The sequence below is a fragment of the Rhipicephalus microplus genome, chromosome 9, assembly GCF_043290135.1.
Source record: "Rhipicephalus microplus isolate Deutch F79 chromosome 9, USDA_Rmic, whole genome shotgun sequence".
Taxonomy (NCBI): Eukaryota; Metazoa; Arthropoda; class Arachnida; order Ixodida; family Ixodidae; genus Rhipicephalus; species Rhipicephalus microplus.
In genome coordinates this window covers 1,765,889-1,784,649 of record NC_134708.1, presented here as the reverse complement: position 1 = coordinate 1,784,649, position 18,761 = coordinate 1,765,889, and the positions used below count along the sequence as shown (strand labels likewise).

The 18,761-nt window shown below is 46.4% G+C and overlaps 1 protein-coding gene across 5 annotated transcripts in view; it reads right to left on the bottom strand.

Moving 5' to 3' along the window:
• The window catches only part of LOC119185105 (EEF1A lysine methyltransferase 2), a 96,715-nt gene that overhangs the window by 6,775 nt on the left and 71,179 nt on the right, over window positions 1–18,761 (bottom strand). For 3 of the 5 annotated variants that reach the window (XM_075872954.1, XM_075872955.1, XM_075872956.1), the window contains exons 6-8: window positions 16,711–16,821; window positions 11,283–11,438; window positions 2,505–2,605 (exon numbers count right to left, since the gene is read on the bottom strand). In XM_075872954.1, coding sequence (XP_075729069.1) covers window positions 2,505–2,605; window positions 11,283–11,438; window positions 16,711–16,821 — 368 coding nt within the window. Of the gene's footprint in view, window positions 1–2,504; window positions 2,606–4,128; window positions 4,510–11,282; window positions 11,439–16,710; window positions 16,822–18,761 lie in introns of those variants that run through there. The other 2 variants (XM_075872958.1, XM_075872957.1) reach the window with 2 other exon arrangements.

Here is an 18,761-nt window from a genome sequence, read left to right as displayed (position 1 = left end):
AAGAAAGAAATTGCGACAGAGCCAGCACTGCATGACAACAGCTGCGGTGCTGCCCAGCTCTTCGAGGTGCGAGCGGGCATGCTGGGCACTCTTGACTATAGAAGTCGTTTTAATTGTGCCCTTGAGACGCTCTCGGCTGTGTGCAGGACCTGTGGTGGCGAGCGAGAGACTGTCAAGCACTTGCTTCTCCATTGTTCGGAGCTAACTCCCCCTCCAGTAGAGGGCACCACCTTGCTGCAAACCCTTGGATTTCGTGATGCGGAGGGAAACTGTTGTGGCAAGAACTTGCACATCGCGAAAGCTCGCCTCGAAATGTGGTGTGGGACACAAAGCGGACACACACGGTACTGAAAGTTTGTGACCTGTGAATTCTGACTTTTGTGTTAAGTGCTTTTTTCTTTTTTTTTACAAATTGGCTAGGACTCTTATACTGAGTCCACCCTATACAAAGGGTACTTTAGCCGCATAATATCTATCTACTCCAGAGTCTGACAAGAAAGTAGTTGGCTGGCTGCCAGCCTTACAATTTGTTGCAATCAGATTTGGCGCTTTGCCATTCCGGTGAAACTGGTGTTTTTTTTTTTTTGTAATATGATTACAGCACTCAGAAAACAAATGAAGTATGGAAGTAACGGTGCTCAAAAGAAAGGGGATGGTGACCATTTCCCGGAACAGCCTAACAAAGACGGGAGCATCTAGGTGCGCCATGCACATCACTGCTAATTGAGCATATATGCACGTACTGTGCTTTGCACTTCTCAACTCGGTGGTTGAGGATCGCACATCAGGTAAAAAACAAAAACAAAAAAAAAAAAACAACAACAACATGGGGGCTGTACATAACTAAGGTTGCAGGTGTGGAGAATAGATGCAATAGCAGCAAACTTTAAGGTTACACCATAGTCCCTCAATACTGAGACTATAGTTACACGAAGTGAGACTGGCAGCTAACTCATTTGAATCAGATCTCACGTAACTTTACAAAACTCTAGTGTACGAGAATACGACCGTTTCAAAGAGAGCAACACTTTTTGAACATTCTCTTGGCGATGAAAGTGCAGCACGTAGAAGTGTATGCGAGTCGCTGGCTGAAGGCTACTGAGCTAGTTTGCGTACCAGCGATCCCGACCACGTGCTAAGGAGCGAAGTTCATAGTTGCCCGAGCGACACCTGCCCAACCCCCTTCACCGCTCTCGCTCATTTGTTTAATACTCTTCAAGACGGGCGAAGAGCTCCCTCTCTGCTTCGACTACGGGCCTTCCGGGCGGGGGTATTGGAAGCTATCCCACACGCCCCCCGAGTGGTGGAGATGAGTCGGATTGTTTGACCTCTGCTTCAGCCGAGTTCGTGGCCCCGCTCGCGCGCTTTTACTCCCGGATAGAACATACGATGCGCGGCAGTATGTTGTCAATTTGGAATTTTTACAGGACAAGATGGCTACAGCAAAAACCCATCAGAGGTGTCCACATAATTTCTATCGCAATAGTGGGGCTACAGCTCAACTAGATGAGTGTTTAAAAAATGCAGCATTAAACAAATGCAGCTTCACAAGTGCTTTGAATGGGGCTAAATCTTCTCTGAATGTTCTTACTGCTCTAAACTTGTTCACAAAAGCCCTTCTTGCTGCTCCAAGCATGCTCCAAAACATCTTTCTGGCTGCTCCAAGCCTGCTACAAAAACCACTTTTGACAGCACCCAAAGCCATGTACCCTGTTCTACCCCTGCAAGTGGTGCAGAGTAGCACTTCTCAAATAGTGCAAAGTGACATTTTAATGCACCTCAGTTCCAGCAGTAGAACAGGACTGTGCAGTAAAGTTCACTTCACTGTGCACGCAAACCATTTCTTGCAGACTGTATTGTCCTTTCTGTCAAAATGAATATCCGCACATTTTCCCCTCAATATCCGTGCATTTTTCAACATGAGTATATCGAGAGATATCCCAGTGTCTCATTGTGCTCAATAAAACTGAGCACAAAGGACATGCTACTGTTGCAGACGAAGATGTTTTGTTGCATTTATTAATCTAATTACTGCTGAAGTTTTTATAGAAACACGATGACTGTGAGATATAATAACCTTTCTAGAAATCCAGAAAAAGTGAAATAGCCTGGCTCTTAATGCTATAATCTGAACGAGAGAAAAACTACACAGTTTTCGCATGGATTGGAAGAAATGTCAACGGTGTTCTGGCACTACTCCCAGCACCTTGCGAATCGCAGGCGAAGTTTCCTCTAGCTTACAAAGAACGTATGTAAGATAGCTGCAACACTGCGTCGTGCTAACTGTGACAGGTGGTGATAAAGTAAATTTTTTCTGCAGAAGAAAAAATGGGATGTATGCGGCCTGCAGGTGCACAAAAGGTTAAAAGCACCCTGCTGCCTCAAAATGTTTGAGATCTACATTCTCCAACTATGAAAAACATCATTAGGTCAGACAAATCAACAGATGGTTTTCAGAGATGAAATACATTTAATGAATAAGCATAGAAACATTAAGTTTTCACCCTGGAAGACTTGAACCCAAAAACCAGTGCTGTGACAGATCTTCCTTGGCTACCACCAAATGAAAACGTAGGTGTTGGTATGGTATCCACGAGCACTAGCTCTGCAAAATAATCGGAGGCACGTAAGAACGAAACAGCTTCAAATATGCTGATCCAGCCAATTCATATTTGTGCATGTACACAAAGAAGCATTTAAAGGGGCCCTGAAACACTTTTTTCAAGTAGCCATGGAATGGATTTAATCAAGAAACTCATTGCTTCATGAATTCACCAGAATTCGTCCAACGGAGATTGGTCGCATGGTGCAATAGTATTCTCTCTTTTTCTTGTCCAGACAAAAGCACTAAGACTAAAGCAGGAAGAAATGGCGCGGGGAGAGGAAATAGTCGCGTGTGCCTTGACACACTATCTTTTTTTTCCTTTGAATATGCAGTTTTTTCAGTGCGATTGCGCACACGTGTGGACAAGTCATGGCCTCTTGTGGCGGGCGCGGTAACAACCAAGCATGCCATGCTCAAATCAGCCAGTGGCTGTTACAATGGCCGTGACGAGTGATTTTTGAGCTTTTCCCGTCATTTGTTGAGAGAAGAGAAATCAGTTTATAGCTGACTTTGAGAATTTATTGTGAATTCCAGGCCACGTGCAGTGCTCTTAATATTTCACTCTTTGTGCTTTCGGCAGCCTCAACTACTGATTGGCAGCATTTTCTGACCACGCAAAAATTTCTAACCACGCAAAAAGTGTTGCAAAGCCCTTTTAAAAACGTTAACATACAAACTCTTAACATATAAAATTTTTCATGCCAGACCACGATTCCACAGGTAGCATAATAACTTGTTCTATCATTATCCAAATTAGGTTGTTGATCATCACCAATATTTTGCAAGCAACACAGTGCTTTCCGCGAAATGACACATCTCTTGCATGCAGAGAATATCGCGCTTACCAAGTGAGCAAGTGCCAAAAGGCTGGCTCAACAAATTTTAAAAGGCAGCCGAAATTCAGAGGCTTGGTGAAAGCCGTGTAAGCAGGCTCTCACTTTCGCCCTCCAAGAAAGAAATAGTACACCACCTACAGTGCTTTATTAGCATACTTTTTTATCTTTGTCTCGTGTCACTGCCTTTGCTTATCTGGCTTTATCGCATTAGTTGCTTGATTTAAACTTTACACACACACACACACACACACACACACACACATACACACACACACACACACACACACACACATATATATATATATATTAGTCAAGTAGATCCTCCATGAACAGTCACAACGTGGTTTATTTCGACGTTTCGGCCTAGAGTCTGGCCTTCAGGATGATGAAGGCCAGACTCTAGGCCGAAACGTTGAAATAAACCACGTTGTGACCGCTCACGGTGGATCTACTTGACAATATGCAACGCTACGGCCACTCAACCACCCATGCCTGCCCCCTCGCCCCCCCCCCCAACATACATACATACACACACACACACACACACACACACACACACACACACACACACACACACACACACACACACATATATATATATATATATATATATATATATATATATATCCTTACTTCTGATTAGTATATGCTTGATGAATAAAGAATTTTGACTGTGCTGTCACTTTTGCTTGAATGTCCTCTTTGACGTGTTGTCATGAGGCTTTTTTATCGCTTCATGTCTTAAAGTTATCTTTTTGTTGCTTTGACGCGCACCATAAAAAAAAGCCTCACATTCAAAGTAATAAATTAGCCGTGTGTACAGCACTGTGTGCATGTCTCGATGATCGTGGTTATGCTCGTAAAATCTTGTCATAAACTTAGCCCAAGCGGTAGTTCTAACCTAGTTATGCGTAAGAACTGCCGCTCGTGTATCCCATCAACACTGACCTGTCCACTTGTAAGACTGGAACCAGAGAAAGCTTGCATCACTAAGCGGCACAGTGTAACACAACGCAGATAATTAGCACCTGCTCACAATGGTTGTCTAAAAACGTAGTATGTCCAGCACTAAAAAAAAAAGTAAAAGCATTACTTCTACGAATCATCAGAAGAAAGCATGCTCATCATAGACTTCGAGACTACTCCTAGCATTTGATAAACTTAATGAGCATCCTGAAACACACACGAAAGCACCGGTGCATGCTGTCGTCATCTCTAAACACTAGAAAACCCAAGGGAACTCGGCAGATTGAGGGGATACTTGACAAAGATAGGAAAAGCTGATGAAAACATTGAAATTCAACTCTGAAGATGCCACTGCTCTGATAAACAATAATAATTTCCCATATTTTTTAACAGTAGGCTCTATTTTTGGTGGATCTTCAGCCCCCGTTGATACAGGCGAGCCTTGGCATCACATTTTTCAAGGGGCATTCCAGGTTCCTGTCCAGCTCTTCACTTCTCTTTCCATCCTACTTTCCCCCTTTCATGAAAGCTCCGATGCTTCACCGCAGCCGGAAGCACTGTTCGCTGCCGTAGTTGTTCTGGGAACTTTAGTGAGAGACAAGCGGCTCTAGAGACCGGGAGGACAGCTGGCATTGTTGAGATGCCCGATTCCGGTGAGTGCGGCGTCACTTCTTCTAGTTCATGGTGCGGCCACTAGACGCGGCAGTTTGCGAAGAACTTGTTCAATTCATTACTTTTTTCTACTGCCTAATTTGGCTGAAAATCTCGGCAGCAAGAATTAAGTTTGTAACCCCTTTAGAAATACTTGAAGTAATTAGATTGAACTGTAGGGAACAAAGCAAGAGGACAACGAAGCAGCCAGCAAGGCAAGCCACAGCGGAGGTGATATACGCGCGCGACCCGAGCCTGCGCTTGCTTGGACTTCGACCTGCTGCCGTTTCTCGGTCGGCTGATGTTTTTCAGCCTCCCAGTAGGTCTGTACATGAATAAATCATGTGACATTTGGTGGAGGTGTGTGAACTCCCGCACGATCCTGAAACTTCGCTCCCGTAAGCTTCCCCTTCTTCGTGACTCCAACATGGCCATCGAGACTCCTTTCCAGGTGGGACCTTTCTTTAGCCATCCACGTCACTTGCGGCACCGTGTATCCTCACCGAGATCCCCTTATCTTTACCCGCTCTGCTGAAGCAGACGTGGAACATTTGTTGGCAAGGTATGAAAAAGTCGGCGCCAGCAACGAATGGGACGACCAAAGTAAGCCCGGCTACATCACAATTTATCTCATGGACATTGTACAACTGTGGTTTAATAACCAAGTGGCTGACATTCCCTCATGGTCTGCTTTCAAGACTGCTGTTACGGACATTTGGACGACCTGCGGCTCGCAAACTTCCCGCCAAGCAGCGTTTATGTCAACGTGCACCGCAACCAGCTGAGAACTACACGGACTACATCGAAGATGTGTTGCATCTATGCAACCGCGTCAAACCGGCCATGCCTGAGGAAGAAAAGATCAGGCAAATTTTAAAGGGAATCGTGGATGACGCCTTTCAAATGTTGCTTGTGAGAAATCCCCCCACAATCGCTTTGCTCATCTCCCTCGGTCAGAGCTTCGACAAGTTGCGTAGGCAGCGCGCAATTGCTCGTCAAGCCCTCACAACACCAGACACGCTCGCAAGCTTCCAGCTAGCTGCCCGTCCTAATGATCAGCAGACACTCCTTTCGACAATTAAAGACTTCATCCGCGAAGAAATAGCACACCAGCTGTCACTGCTGCCATTGACACATGAGCTCCGAACCTTCAATATGCCATTCGGACCCATGTCGCTAAGGCCCTCCCACAGATGCATCAGCAACCGCCTGTCAGTGTGCCTTTCACGTACGCCGCCGTCGCTGCTCAGCCTGCGCAACAACGTATGCCCTATGCTTAACCAGCCATGCCGCCCTATGTCATGCCTACAACCCTGATTGCTGTGCCGTATCTCTTCGCAAGATCTTTGGCTCCGTTTTACTGTCGCTCAGACGCTTGCAAGATGCCAAACAATAGGCCCATCTGTTTTGCCTGTGGTATCGCTGGACACGCTGCCCGCCACTGTCCCTAAGCTCCTCCTCCATTTGACACCGTGGGCAGGCCGGTTGCGGCATTGTCAAGGGTGCCACCAAGACACACCACTGATGGTTAACAATGCTACGCGAACCACCGGTCACCATCCCTTCGATGACGCTCTTCATCACCTATGCGTCCCCGACCTGCTACAGAAGAGAGAAACTGATCGCTGCAGCTATGGAGGCAACAGCTGCATACAAGTCGAACTGCCCAAAACCTCCATCTTTTTCGCGGCAAAATGTTATCGACGTCAATGTTGAGGGGACTGCCGCACAGGCGCTTATTGACACAGGGGCTGCCGTTTCCATAATCTGCAAGGCCCTATGGCGCAAGTTAAAGAAAGTGGTTGATGCTCCAGGGCTGATGCTCCGCATGGCCATCTCGCAGTGCATAGAACCTTCCGCTGTGTGCACTGCGCGTGTTACTATACAAGGTGAACTTTATGTCATTGAATTTTTTGTACTGGCGTCATGCTCCCACAAAGTCATTCTTGGATGGGACTTCCTTTCACGTCATCGGGCCATTATAAATTGCTCACGTGCAGAAATTGCCCTTACACCGCTGCCAACTTCTTGTTTGGTGGATTCCCTTCCAGATGCTTGCAAACTTGTCTTTGCTGCAGACACAGACATAGCACCGAAAACAACCACCCTTGTAGTCCTGACCTATACGATTGCTTCTGCCAGAATTGTTTTGTTTACTTTGTCTGATGCATTTCTTTGCCGCCGCGGCCTACAAGTGCCTTTTGCCACACTCACCATGGAATCCAGTGCTACCATTATGCTCATTGGGAACTTGCTATCATCGCTAGTCACCTTACTTTGCAGGAATGTTTGGGCAGCGTACAAGACGTTGACCTCCTGCACCCTCTCACCTCCAGCTTATAACCAACCTCAACTCAATGTTAATGCCATGACGCCACCTGTGACCACACTGCCTGCACCAGACACATTCCACCCTTCTGTTGCTGCTAATCTATCGCAGACACAACGTGAACTCTTGCCCCTTCTTCGAGAGTTCCGCTCTTCCTTCGATTGCGCTCAACCATCTTTGGGTCACACAGCGAACATCACGCACTACATTGACACCGGTTCTCATAATTCCTTACGCCAATGACCATATCGAGTTTCAGAGGAAGAGCAGCAGATTATCAACGAACAAGCTGATGGTATGCAAGCGTAGTGTCATCCAGCCATCGCACAGCCCTTGGTCGTCCCCTGTTTTCCTGATGCGCAAAAAGGATGGGTCTATTCGATTCTGTGTTGACTACCACTGGCTCAATAAGATAACGCGGAAAGATATGTACCCATTGCCATGCATCGACAATGCTCTCAATTGCTTGTAAGGAGCAGAATAGTTCTCCTCTTTGGATTTATGCTCAAGTTATTGGCAAGTTCTAATGGCTGACCCTGACTGATCAAAGACTGCATTCGTCACACCTGATGGGCTGTACGAGTTTTAACGTCATGCCCTTCAGACTTTGCAACGCCCCAGCTACGTTCAAACAGATGATGGATACCATCCCTCTCGGCTACAACTGGAACACGTACCTCTGCTACCTTGATGACATCATAATTTTTTCTCGCGACTTTCCGACTCGCTTTGTTCGTCTTCGTGCCATTCCCACATGCCTCACCTCTGCTGGCCATCAACTTAAGATCAAAAAGTGCTATTCTGTCGCACGCCAGCTCTCTATACTGGGTCACGTCGTCTGCAAGAAGGGTGTTCTCTTTGACCGTGCGAAACTCCGCGCTGTGGCCGAATATCTGAAGCCTAATTCCATGAAGGTGCTTTGAAGTTTTATCGAGCTGTGCTCATACTTTCGTCAATTTGTCAATTAATCAATTTGATGGTGCGACTTCGCTACCATCATCGCGCCTCTTATCAATCTGCTGACAATCTCCAAAGGTATTTCTGCTTGATCAAAGGAGTGCGATAAATTCCTTACTTTGCTTTGGCAGTTATTAATATCGCCTCCAATACTACATCATTTTGACCTTGATGCACCTACGGAGATCCACATCGATGCCAGTGTTGGCTCAACGAAAACCAGGATACCAAGAATACGTCATCGCTTACGTGAGTCGACCCCTCAAGAAAGCCGAGTGTAATTATTCCGTCGCTGAGAAAAAGTGCCACGCAATTATCTGGGCTCTAGCGAAGTTCTGCCTATACCTTTATGGCCGTCCTTTCGAAGTCGTCACGGACCAACGCGCTCTATGCTGGCTATCATCGCTCAAAGATCCCTCAGGACGCCTTGGTCACTGGGCGCTTCGCCTACAAGAATACGACACTCGTGTTGCATACCGATCCAGCCGCAAGCACGCCGACACTGATGCACTATACCCCTCGCCGCTACAGGCTTACCCAACCTCCTCGTCACCTTCTTCAGCTGTCACGACACCAATTGACTTCGCAGACATGGCATCTAAGCGAGGCAAAGATGAGTGAATTTCCCAATTGCCCGACTATTTCACTGACCCGTTAGCTCATCCGATCTAAAGAACTATCCGACGTTAAGCCACACATTTCGCTATTCGAGACGACCTCCTCTATCGGCAGAATTACACGTTTGAAAGTCGGAGCTGGCTGCTAGTGATACCTAACCACATGCGCTCGGAAATCTGTATTGCTTTCCACACTGACGCGCACATCGTTCACGCCGGCTCTCTCAAAACGTACAACCGCCTGCGTCAGTGGTACTACTGGTGCGGCACGTACACATTTGTTTGCAAGTACCTATGTGCTTGTACTGCATGCCAGGGATGTAAAGCTCCACCTCAATGCCCGGCCGGTACTTCAGCTTCTTCCTTGCCCAGCGCGTCCATTTGACCGCGTCGGTATCGACTTATATGGACTACTTCCCTTGTCGTCTTCTGGAAATAGGTGGATAATTGGCGGCGTGGACCACCTCACGTGTTACGCTGAGACAGCAGTGCTACCCGCACCAACCGCAAGAAAAGTTGTGTTTTTCATCTTGTGCAACTTTGTTCTTTGCCACGATGCTCCCCAAGAGCTTTTCAGCAACAGGGGTCGTGTTTTCAAGCCTGATGCCATTCAAGCCTTGCTTGTTCAGTGGAACATCCTTCATCGCATGGCGACAGCATATCGCCCGCAGACAAATGGCCTCACAGAACCATTTAATCGCACTCTCGGTGATATGCTGACAATGTACACCACTTCCATTCATCAGGTATGCGTATAACACCGCTACGCACATGACCACAGGGTTTTCCCCTTTCTTTCTGTTGTATGGACGCGAACTATCGTGCACGCTGGAGACTATCCTCCCCTACACACCTGAATCATCTGAGTAAACCACATTTTGATGTTGCCAGGTACTCTGAAGATTGCAGAAAATTGGCCCGTTCACTGACAACCGAGGACCAAAGTCACCAGAAGCTATGGCACAATAGCGACCGACCTCTCCCTACTCTTAGAAATAGTGACCTCATTTGGCTCTGGATTCTACCGAGTACTACTGGCCTTTCTACTGGCTCGATACCACGGGCTTTACCGCATTCTTACTCGAACGTCACCAGTAAATTATGAGATTGAGCCTTTGACACCGTCTGATGACTTATGTCGTCGTGGTAGATGTATATGTTAGTCGTCTGAAGCCGTATTATGGTCCCGCTATAGTGACTACGCCTTAAGTTGCCAAGATGGCTATGTTCTTCTTCACCGGAGGCCAATGTAGGGAACAACGCGAGACAACGACGAAGCAGCAAGCAAGGGAAGCCACAATTCAGGTGATATAAGCGCGCGACCTGAGCCTGCGCTTCCTTGGATTTCGGCCTGCTGGCATTCCTCGGTCTGCTGAAGAATGTGGGGATCTGAGGCGCGCCCGCGACCATTTCGCGGGCATTCCGCCACACGGCCACACCCTTTTCCTTTTCCTGCTCTGACAACGACGCCGGGCGATAGATGGCGCCACGTGCGGGCACGGTACGCGCGCGCCGAGGGAGCGCTCTCTTCTCCGTGGTCGGCGCTGGGTAAACACGTGTTTTCCTTCGTCCGCGTCCCCTTTGGGACTCGCGGACTGTAGCCTGCCTGGGGTGGCCTTGGGCACCCCGGCAGGCGTGTTTACTTGAGTGCTGGCTTCGGTAGCGTACGCTAAGCCCAGAGCGGTGCCTAGTGCTTGAAGTGGTCGTACCACAAGGAGCCGCACTTGCAGTAGGCCTACGCGTACGAGGTTTGCCCTAACACTTGCGACCAGGCCCATTGGCCATCGTGAGAGTGCGCAGCATAGCCGCGAGGGACCTTTCCCCGGCCGGCGTGTCAAAGCTCGCCATTGCCAGCTGCGACGTGCTCGCGGTTTTCCCCTTATTGTGAACGTCTGCGTGCGGGTGCCTTTGCTATCCGCGTCCCGGGAGCGGACGTTGTACTGTTGTTCGGGGTGCTGCCAGAGGCAATAAAGTGTTGTGTACTTTTGCATTAGAACACTATTTGCCATGCTAAACGCCTTATTAGTTGAGCGCGCGCGGAGCGGTGCGCTACACGCGAGTAAACGGAGTAGCGGCCCTGTGGCTCGCTAAGCGTGAACCCGCGGTGATCGTCCGCTACGGGGTAGCGGGGTCACCATAAGGTCTCGGCCTCCCAGTACGTCTGCACGTGAATAAATCACGTAACAGAACCAAGATTTTACAGTGCACGGGCATAAGCATAAAAAGTAAGCAAGTGAGCAAATGTACCAGAATTGGTCTTATCTGAACAATACAGTGCATTTGGTGCACTTGAACACTTTGATTTCATGAGTAATACCAACCTCTGTCAAAGTGATCTGTGAGCTCTTCTTGTGTCCAGTTGCATGACACAATCACAAAGTGGCCTCCAGGTGCTAGAATTCGGGACACAACTTGGAGGTAATGCATGCGCTTTTCTTGTGGATTGTCTGGACAGAGGCTGATAGCATCGTATGTTCCTGCAAGAGAAATCTTTTAAAAACATTTATATGCCATACATCTCAATTCACTTACAACAACAGTGATTTTAATTGAACATCAGTGTGTAACCATCGCACTGCGAAATTATGTTTGTCAAATAAACCGCTTACAACGTTTTCATGGCACATGATTCGCTATGACAGCCGGAAAGGAGCAACAGTGAGCCCGCCAGATACTCTTGAAGACGAACGCTTCCACATTGGCTATGATCTCTCTTCTACACATGGAGGAACCAGTCCTTACAAGAAATTTCTTACTCTCAGGACAGCTTGTGTTGGAGCATCATCAATGAAGTAGGCAGCACTGCAATGTTCACAACGACTAAAGGCAAAAGTAACATGGACAAAGTGCTTTGTCTATGGTTGTCTGCCATTGTAATGGATCTAGCAGCACTGACAGCTTCATCCTTTTCTTACTCTATACCATCGACTCCTCCAGAGACTTGGTGAACTCCCTGCAGGGGGCAAACTAGGTCATAGTGGATATTGAAGAGATAGTTGCCGCCCTGCATCCAGTGTCACACACAAGCGAAGTTAAATGAACTGAAACAATCCTCAGCGTGAAAGAGGAGAGGAGCACTGCAGCTGTAGCAAGAGCCTTTGTGTTACAAGCAGGTCCAACTGCACGGCACTTACAGTATAGTATTGATTGATATGTGAGGTTCAACATCCCAAAACCACCATATGATTATGAGAGATGCTGTAGTGGAGGGCTCCGGAAATTTCGACCACCTGGGGTTCTTTAACGTGCACCCAAATCTGAGCACACGGGCCTACAACATTTCCACCTCCATCGGAAATGCAGCCGCCGCAGCCGGGATTCGAACCCGCGACCTGCGGGTCAGCAGCCAAGTACCTTAGCCACTAGACCACCGCAGCGTGGCTTACAGTATAAGATTGGGCTAATTGGCATTCTATTATTAAACTACTCAGCGCAAAATTTCAGACAAGGCACAGAAAAAAGACAAGGACCAGGGCAGACTTATGTTTCAGTTATGTCTCAATAATGCGTCCGAACTAGTCCCATAGGAATTAATGTGGGCAATCGCAAAATTAAGCACCGTGTAGAGTGTGCAAGAGAAATAGTTCACAGAATACCTTTGTCGTGCATGTAGACAAAGGTACGTAGGTGACGGGCACGTCGGCTAGTGTAAGACTACAGGACCATTACCAGAAAGTAAGAAATGTAATAAGGGACAGTTTTTTACCTCTCCTTGTTCTGAATGTGGGCACCAGCCATTATTTGAAAAGGCAAGGGTTCTTGCATACCAGCCTAACGAAGGCAGTAAAATCATAATAGACCTTTTCCAAGCAATCCCATTATGCGAAAAGTTGCTAGCAAAAAGCTGGTAAGTTGAGCGAGAACAGGCAACGAGAAGACGCGGCTGATTGATTGATATGTGTGGTTTAACGTCTTAAAACCACCATTTGAATATGAGAGACGCCGTAGTGGAGGGCTCCGGAAATTTCGACCACCTGGTGTTCTTTAACGTGCACCCAAATCTGAGTACATGGGCCTACAACATTTCCGCCTCCATCGGAAATGCAGCCGCGACAGTTGGGATTCGATCCTGCGACCTGCGGGCCAGCAGCCGAGTACCTTAGGCACTAGACCACCGCGGCGGGGCGAGAAGACGCAGCTAACCATGATGCTAGCCTACTTGGCGGATGGGCGCAAGTTGCTGCCATACATCATTTTCCGGCACAAAACGAGCCCAAAGGAGCTGTTCCCCTAGGATGTGATTGTCCGCTGCCTAGAAAAAGGTTGGATAGACGCTCCGCTTATGCTTGACTGAGTCAAGACTGTGTGGTGCGGACGGCCAGGTGCGCTCCTCCATCCTAGTTCTTGACTCACTTCGCGATCACGTGTCGCCGGAAATGAAGTAGCGGATGTGGGAAACTCAGACGCAGCTCGCCGTTATTTCCGGAGGTATGATGTCCGTGCTGGAGCGATTAGACGTCTGCCTGAACAAACCATTTAAGGATAGAATGCGGCAGCTGTACGGAGATTGGATGCGAGATCGGGCTTTGACGCCTATAGGTAGGATAAAGCCACCTAGCGCTGCGAAAATCGCTGAGTGGGTGTCGGCAGCTTGGTACGGCCTGCCGCACGACAGGATAGTTTGTGCGTTTAAAAAGTGCTGCATATCGAACTATAGGGATGGCACGAAGGATGACCTCATCTGAGAAGAAGAAAGTGACAAAGAGGGCTCGACCATTGGCGATGATGGCGATGAAAACAACGAATGAACAGAACTCACTTCATATTTAGAAACTGGGATGTCTTTGCCACTTATATGTGCTGCAAATAAAGGTACTTTTTTCTCCCCACTTAACTCGCGTTACATTAGTGTTCTTTTTTTTTTTCGGCACTGAAAAGTCACCCCTCGTGTTACAGTCATGGTCGCCTTACATTCAAGTAAATACGGTAATCACTTGCTACAAGCACATCTTAAGAAGGAACGTGAAATTCCTTAGGTGGACACCTAAGCTCGGTGCTGTTCCTCGAATTTTTCCAAATATTTCTGCACGCTTGTCTAAACCATCAGCATTAGAGTGCAAAAGGAAACCACCGAAACTTAGAGAAACCGTGAATTTCGAGGGCCGTGCGCTGGCAAGTGATGGTGATGTGTTGGACTTTAACATGGAGAACAGCGATGTCGACAAAGCTATTGGCGTCCCTTCCGATCCTGAGCTATGTCCAAAGGTAGCAACATGATTTCCTGCATCACATTACCGAACAATGCTCCAATCCTGGAATGCCGAGCTTATCCAGGAAGAAGATTTTTGTTTTTTGTTTTTTATTTTTCAAATTCTCTTTGTGCTTGAAGAGCTTCAAAGCGAAGTCAGCCAAAGGAGCGCTACAAAACGGAGTGGCTGATTACTTGCCTGCTCTTTAAAATATCGAGCCGTGCTGCTGCTTATAGGTTGATGTCCAAGGTGAATGCAATATCTCTGCCGACACCATCACGCCTTAAACAAATAAATTATCAATAGAAGGCCTTACAAAGTTGAGTTCAAAAAGGTTTCACTCAGCAGCATCGGTTGTTGTGCTAGAGGAAGACCAGTCATCAATTAGTCCACTCGACTGGTAGAACCTCTTAAAAGCTGTGTTTTCATTTCCTAAATGTTGTTCTTCCCTTTTTCTCGAAAAACTGAGGCCCTAATAACCGTCTCTCATTTTTTGTAGTTGTCGAGCATCATTTTTGATGAAGCTTTGTTAGTATTGTAGATTTATCCTTTTTTTTTTCTTCTTCTATTGAGCTCACCGATTCCTCCTCGTGTTTTTGCATGGTGGGCATAACTTTTTCCGGGACAACCCGAAAGTGCTCCTCTGCAACATCTTCAAGGCTGATGTTGCAGTCGAAATCAAAGGGAATGCGCTGCTATGACAGCCCGTGCATATCTTCAGGTGATCAATATAAGTGAGATACGTTGATACCATCTGCAAGCTCATGAGTTTCAGCTGGCTTCCCAAATCATGTTCGCGCACGAGGGAACAAGCTTTTCCCTACAACTGAGGACAAACGTGAAGTCTTTTGTTATCACAACTGCCTTGTCGATTTCGACAATACCTTTGTTTTGAACAACTTTGAAAAAAAAAAAAAGAACTTCTTCTTGGATAACCTCGATATTTCTATTCCTTTCTTCGGTCTTGTACTGCAGGAGGCCAAGTTGCTACCTCTGGACATAGCTTTGGATCGGAGGGGACGCCAGTAGCTTCGTCAACAATGCTGTGCTTATTGACGTCAGACACATCACCACCAATTGGCGACACACAGTCTTAAAAATTCGTGGTTTCTTTTAGTTTTGGGGGTTTCCTTTTGCGCTTTAATGCCGCTGATTGTGACAAGTATGCGGGAATATTCAGAAAAATTCTCGGAACAGCACTGGGTCAAGTGCCAACGCACTTCGTGAAATTTCTACTATGTGCTCGCAGCAAAAGATTAGGTCCTTGGATACGAGATGTAGGTCTTGACTGTCACCTGAAAAGCTTCTCGTGCAATAGCAGCTGTCCAAGCCTTGATAACTGCAGAATTATTTGGAGTTTGAAGAAGTGCCACTGATCACAAGTGTTTTCCTCAGAGGCATAGTTACTTCGAAGCCTGGCAAGCTACAGATCGGCACGTTTACTATCCTACTGCTAATTCCCTCAAGCATGCTTGATCGTCCCGCCACGCGTGAAATGCAAAATGTGAAAGAGATTTCTAAATAAAAGGTTTTTAAATACTGGCTGTATGTCATCTATTGTACTGTGTTCAATTTTTTCTTAAATTATTCTTCCATAACTTTGTAAGCCCTTCTCCTAACTCCTTGGATTATTTCAGCTAAAATCCAAGGAGTTTGTGTATGAAATGCATCTTCAGAAAAAGACTATAACATTTATGTCAGCTGGGCCAGCTGTGAGGCTTGTAAGCTCACCGGTATAAAGCACAGCAGAATTATGGTGCTAATTCGCACAAGACTGCGTGCCTGTCTGGCCTGTCGATTTTATCTTAGCTATTCAAAAAGAAGCATAACCGTTTCTAAATATATTCTTACATGTAATTTATACGATGCATAATTACAACAGTCTCTTTTGCTTAGAATCGTCCACAACCTGAAGGCGCAGATGAACCTTATTTATATGTAGGCGCAGGCAGGATTTTTTTTCGGGGGCTGGGGTAGGGCACCACCTTGAAGAGGGTGCCGGATAGATAAGTGTGGTGGAGTGTCACTTTTCGCTCTGTAAACAATAGTGGGAAGATTTCTTAGAGGTGGGGGGGGAACGGCACAAGCTATCCACATTATTCAGTCATTGCAGACAAAGAAATGATCATACATTTTTTAGGTGCAGGCACAGCTCTTATTTATCACTAAGTAGTATTCATTCGGCCCTCATCTAGCTGCTTCAGCTGAAATCTGCGTATTTGGAAACGAATTTCCCACTACTTCGCATGCAGAGGTAGCAGACGACACTCCTTCTCCAATCCCAAAGCGGCAGCAGCGCTGCCGCTCCTCGACCCTGCAACCGCGCATGCTTACCCAACTGACAACTGAGGTTGCACTCGGCGAAGAAAAAAAACCAACAAGCAAAAAAACCTGGGCACATTATCTGATCAATAGCTTCCAGCTGTGAGAAGACGTAATGTCCTGCCTCTATCATATTGCGTCAGTTTATGAACAGTTCATTCACACTGCAACCAAAGATTATTTAAGACGACCTTCACCCACAAAGAAACTAGGAATATTGCAGTTATTCCATGCTTACGTTCTGCACAGTCTGAAAGGAAGTTGGGAAGAGATACGAGGTGAGGGTCGTGTTGTCCGCACCATAAGCTTAGTAACATTTCTTCCACAGAGCGCAAAAGGTTACAGGGGTCTGCAGTGGGCAAAGAGAAGTACTATGAGACGCATGCCAATTGTTCTTTCAGTTGTTGTACAAGAGTTGCTTACCGAATTCCTCTTGTGTTCATATATAGTAAACATCGGTCAGACTTGTTTATGTATCAACATGCACCTCAGCGAGTATCAAATTCATTTAATGAAGCCATCTCAATGCACCTTGCATTTTAAGTCATGCAAGTGCTATTTCATCTTTGAAAGCCTGGCAATATTGCACAGCCACCCTAACCAGATTACGTGAGAAATCTCAGAGACATACTGTAAAGAACACCACACCATATTTAAGTCAACTAACCTTCGTTATCGTTACAACACAAGAAACGTAACTTTATTAATCAACTGTAAATATGTGCCTTGGTTGTTTGCATTTTCGTGCTTCTTTATGACATGCGCAATACATGCCCATTTTCTTATTTGTTTTTTAATAAGTGCGATAACCGTTCAGTTATAAGTGAGCGTTTCCGGTGTGAATATTTTTTTCCTGGTCCTACTTCTTCCTTTTTGTCCTACAGGCTTTATTACAACCCGCCGTTACAGTACCAAGGAACAAGATGTCGCTTCTAAACACTGAAGTTTGTGAGTGAATGATGCAGTAATATATCACACCTTGCCGAGTTCACTCGATCAGAGAAGCGTTGGCACGGTGCAAATGAAAATTTGAAGAGTGAGGCCTGCGCACTCGTCGCGGCAGCATACCAATTTTTCCCATAAGTTCACCCGTTGGTGGCGCTAGTGCCCTTGAAAAAGGTCTACTGAGGCAGCAACGATCGCTCGAGGCAGCTGCATTACTAGACCATTCAAAGCCTTACCAGAAAAAGAATCGGGATATGGTGTTCCAGAGTGCTTCCTTGCTGCCTCTTAGTTTTGTTTGGCCTGTGTTCATGGATAAGCATGTGATCTTATCTTTTTTTGTAACCTATGCATATGCGCATCTTAGTAATAATAAATCAGTTCTGCGCTGGTTCTTGTCTTTCCTGTGTGCTTTGTCTAAATTTTTACTACTGGAAAAATTGCCAATAAGCCTCGATCGCGTCCCTCGTAAAACAAGTCCCGATCCAGGCAAATGCACGTCGGTTGCCCTTAATTATTTAGCTTTCCTCTTTAATTACTTCGCAAAAACGGTTGTCATATGTCTCAAGAGATAGTTCTTTGCCAGTTTGAAAAGTACTGCAGCATGCATTGCAGCATACCAAATTTTGCACAATGAAATGTTCTTTTTAAAAATTATAAGTTGTAGAGCAACAAAAATATTTTGGAATAAATAAAAATGTGAGAAACGTGATTCTTTGGTTGCCAGCTGGCAAACAGTTCAATAAAAAAATATATACCACATTTACTTGCATAATGAACCCACCTCTTTTTCATAAAAGTTGACGCTAATTTTGGGGGAGGGTTCATTACACGGGAGAAAAAAAGTCACAGGACGCACAACAGCGAAAATCACACATGATGGTTTTGCTTGTTTTGGCCCACAAAATGTGCCACAAATCATTTTTCCAGCAAAAAGCTTGTTTTCTTCCGTAATTAATGCGCACAGATCGATGCCAAAGTGTTGTCCAGCCGTTCGGTTCCCCTGCTTCAGCGCATGCTCAACCAACTGTAAGTTTAAAACCAGCCGTGTAGCTAGCGTAACGACCGAACGTGCCCTGAGCAGCAGGTGTCCCCAACTAAGTTAAAAAACCCGTCAACAAAAACGCGGCGTTGGATGGCGGTGCACGGTTGACTTTGCACAGCCTCCGAGATGGCGGGCGCTTGGCGGTTTTGGAGGTAGTGTATCTCGGAGGTCATGTATTTTTTTTTTTGTTGCTTTGTTCGTGTGCCGCTGTGCTTGCGTGGCACTATAAGCAAAAAGGTGGTGCCGCTCTACCACAAAAAGTGCGACTTTTAAATTTTGATTGACGTCGTCTGCGTTCGCAC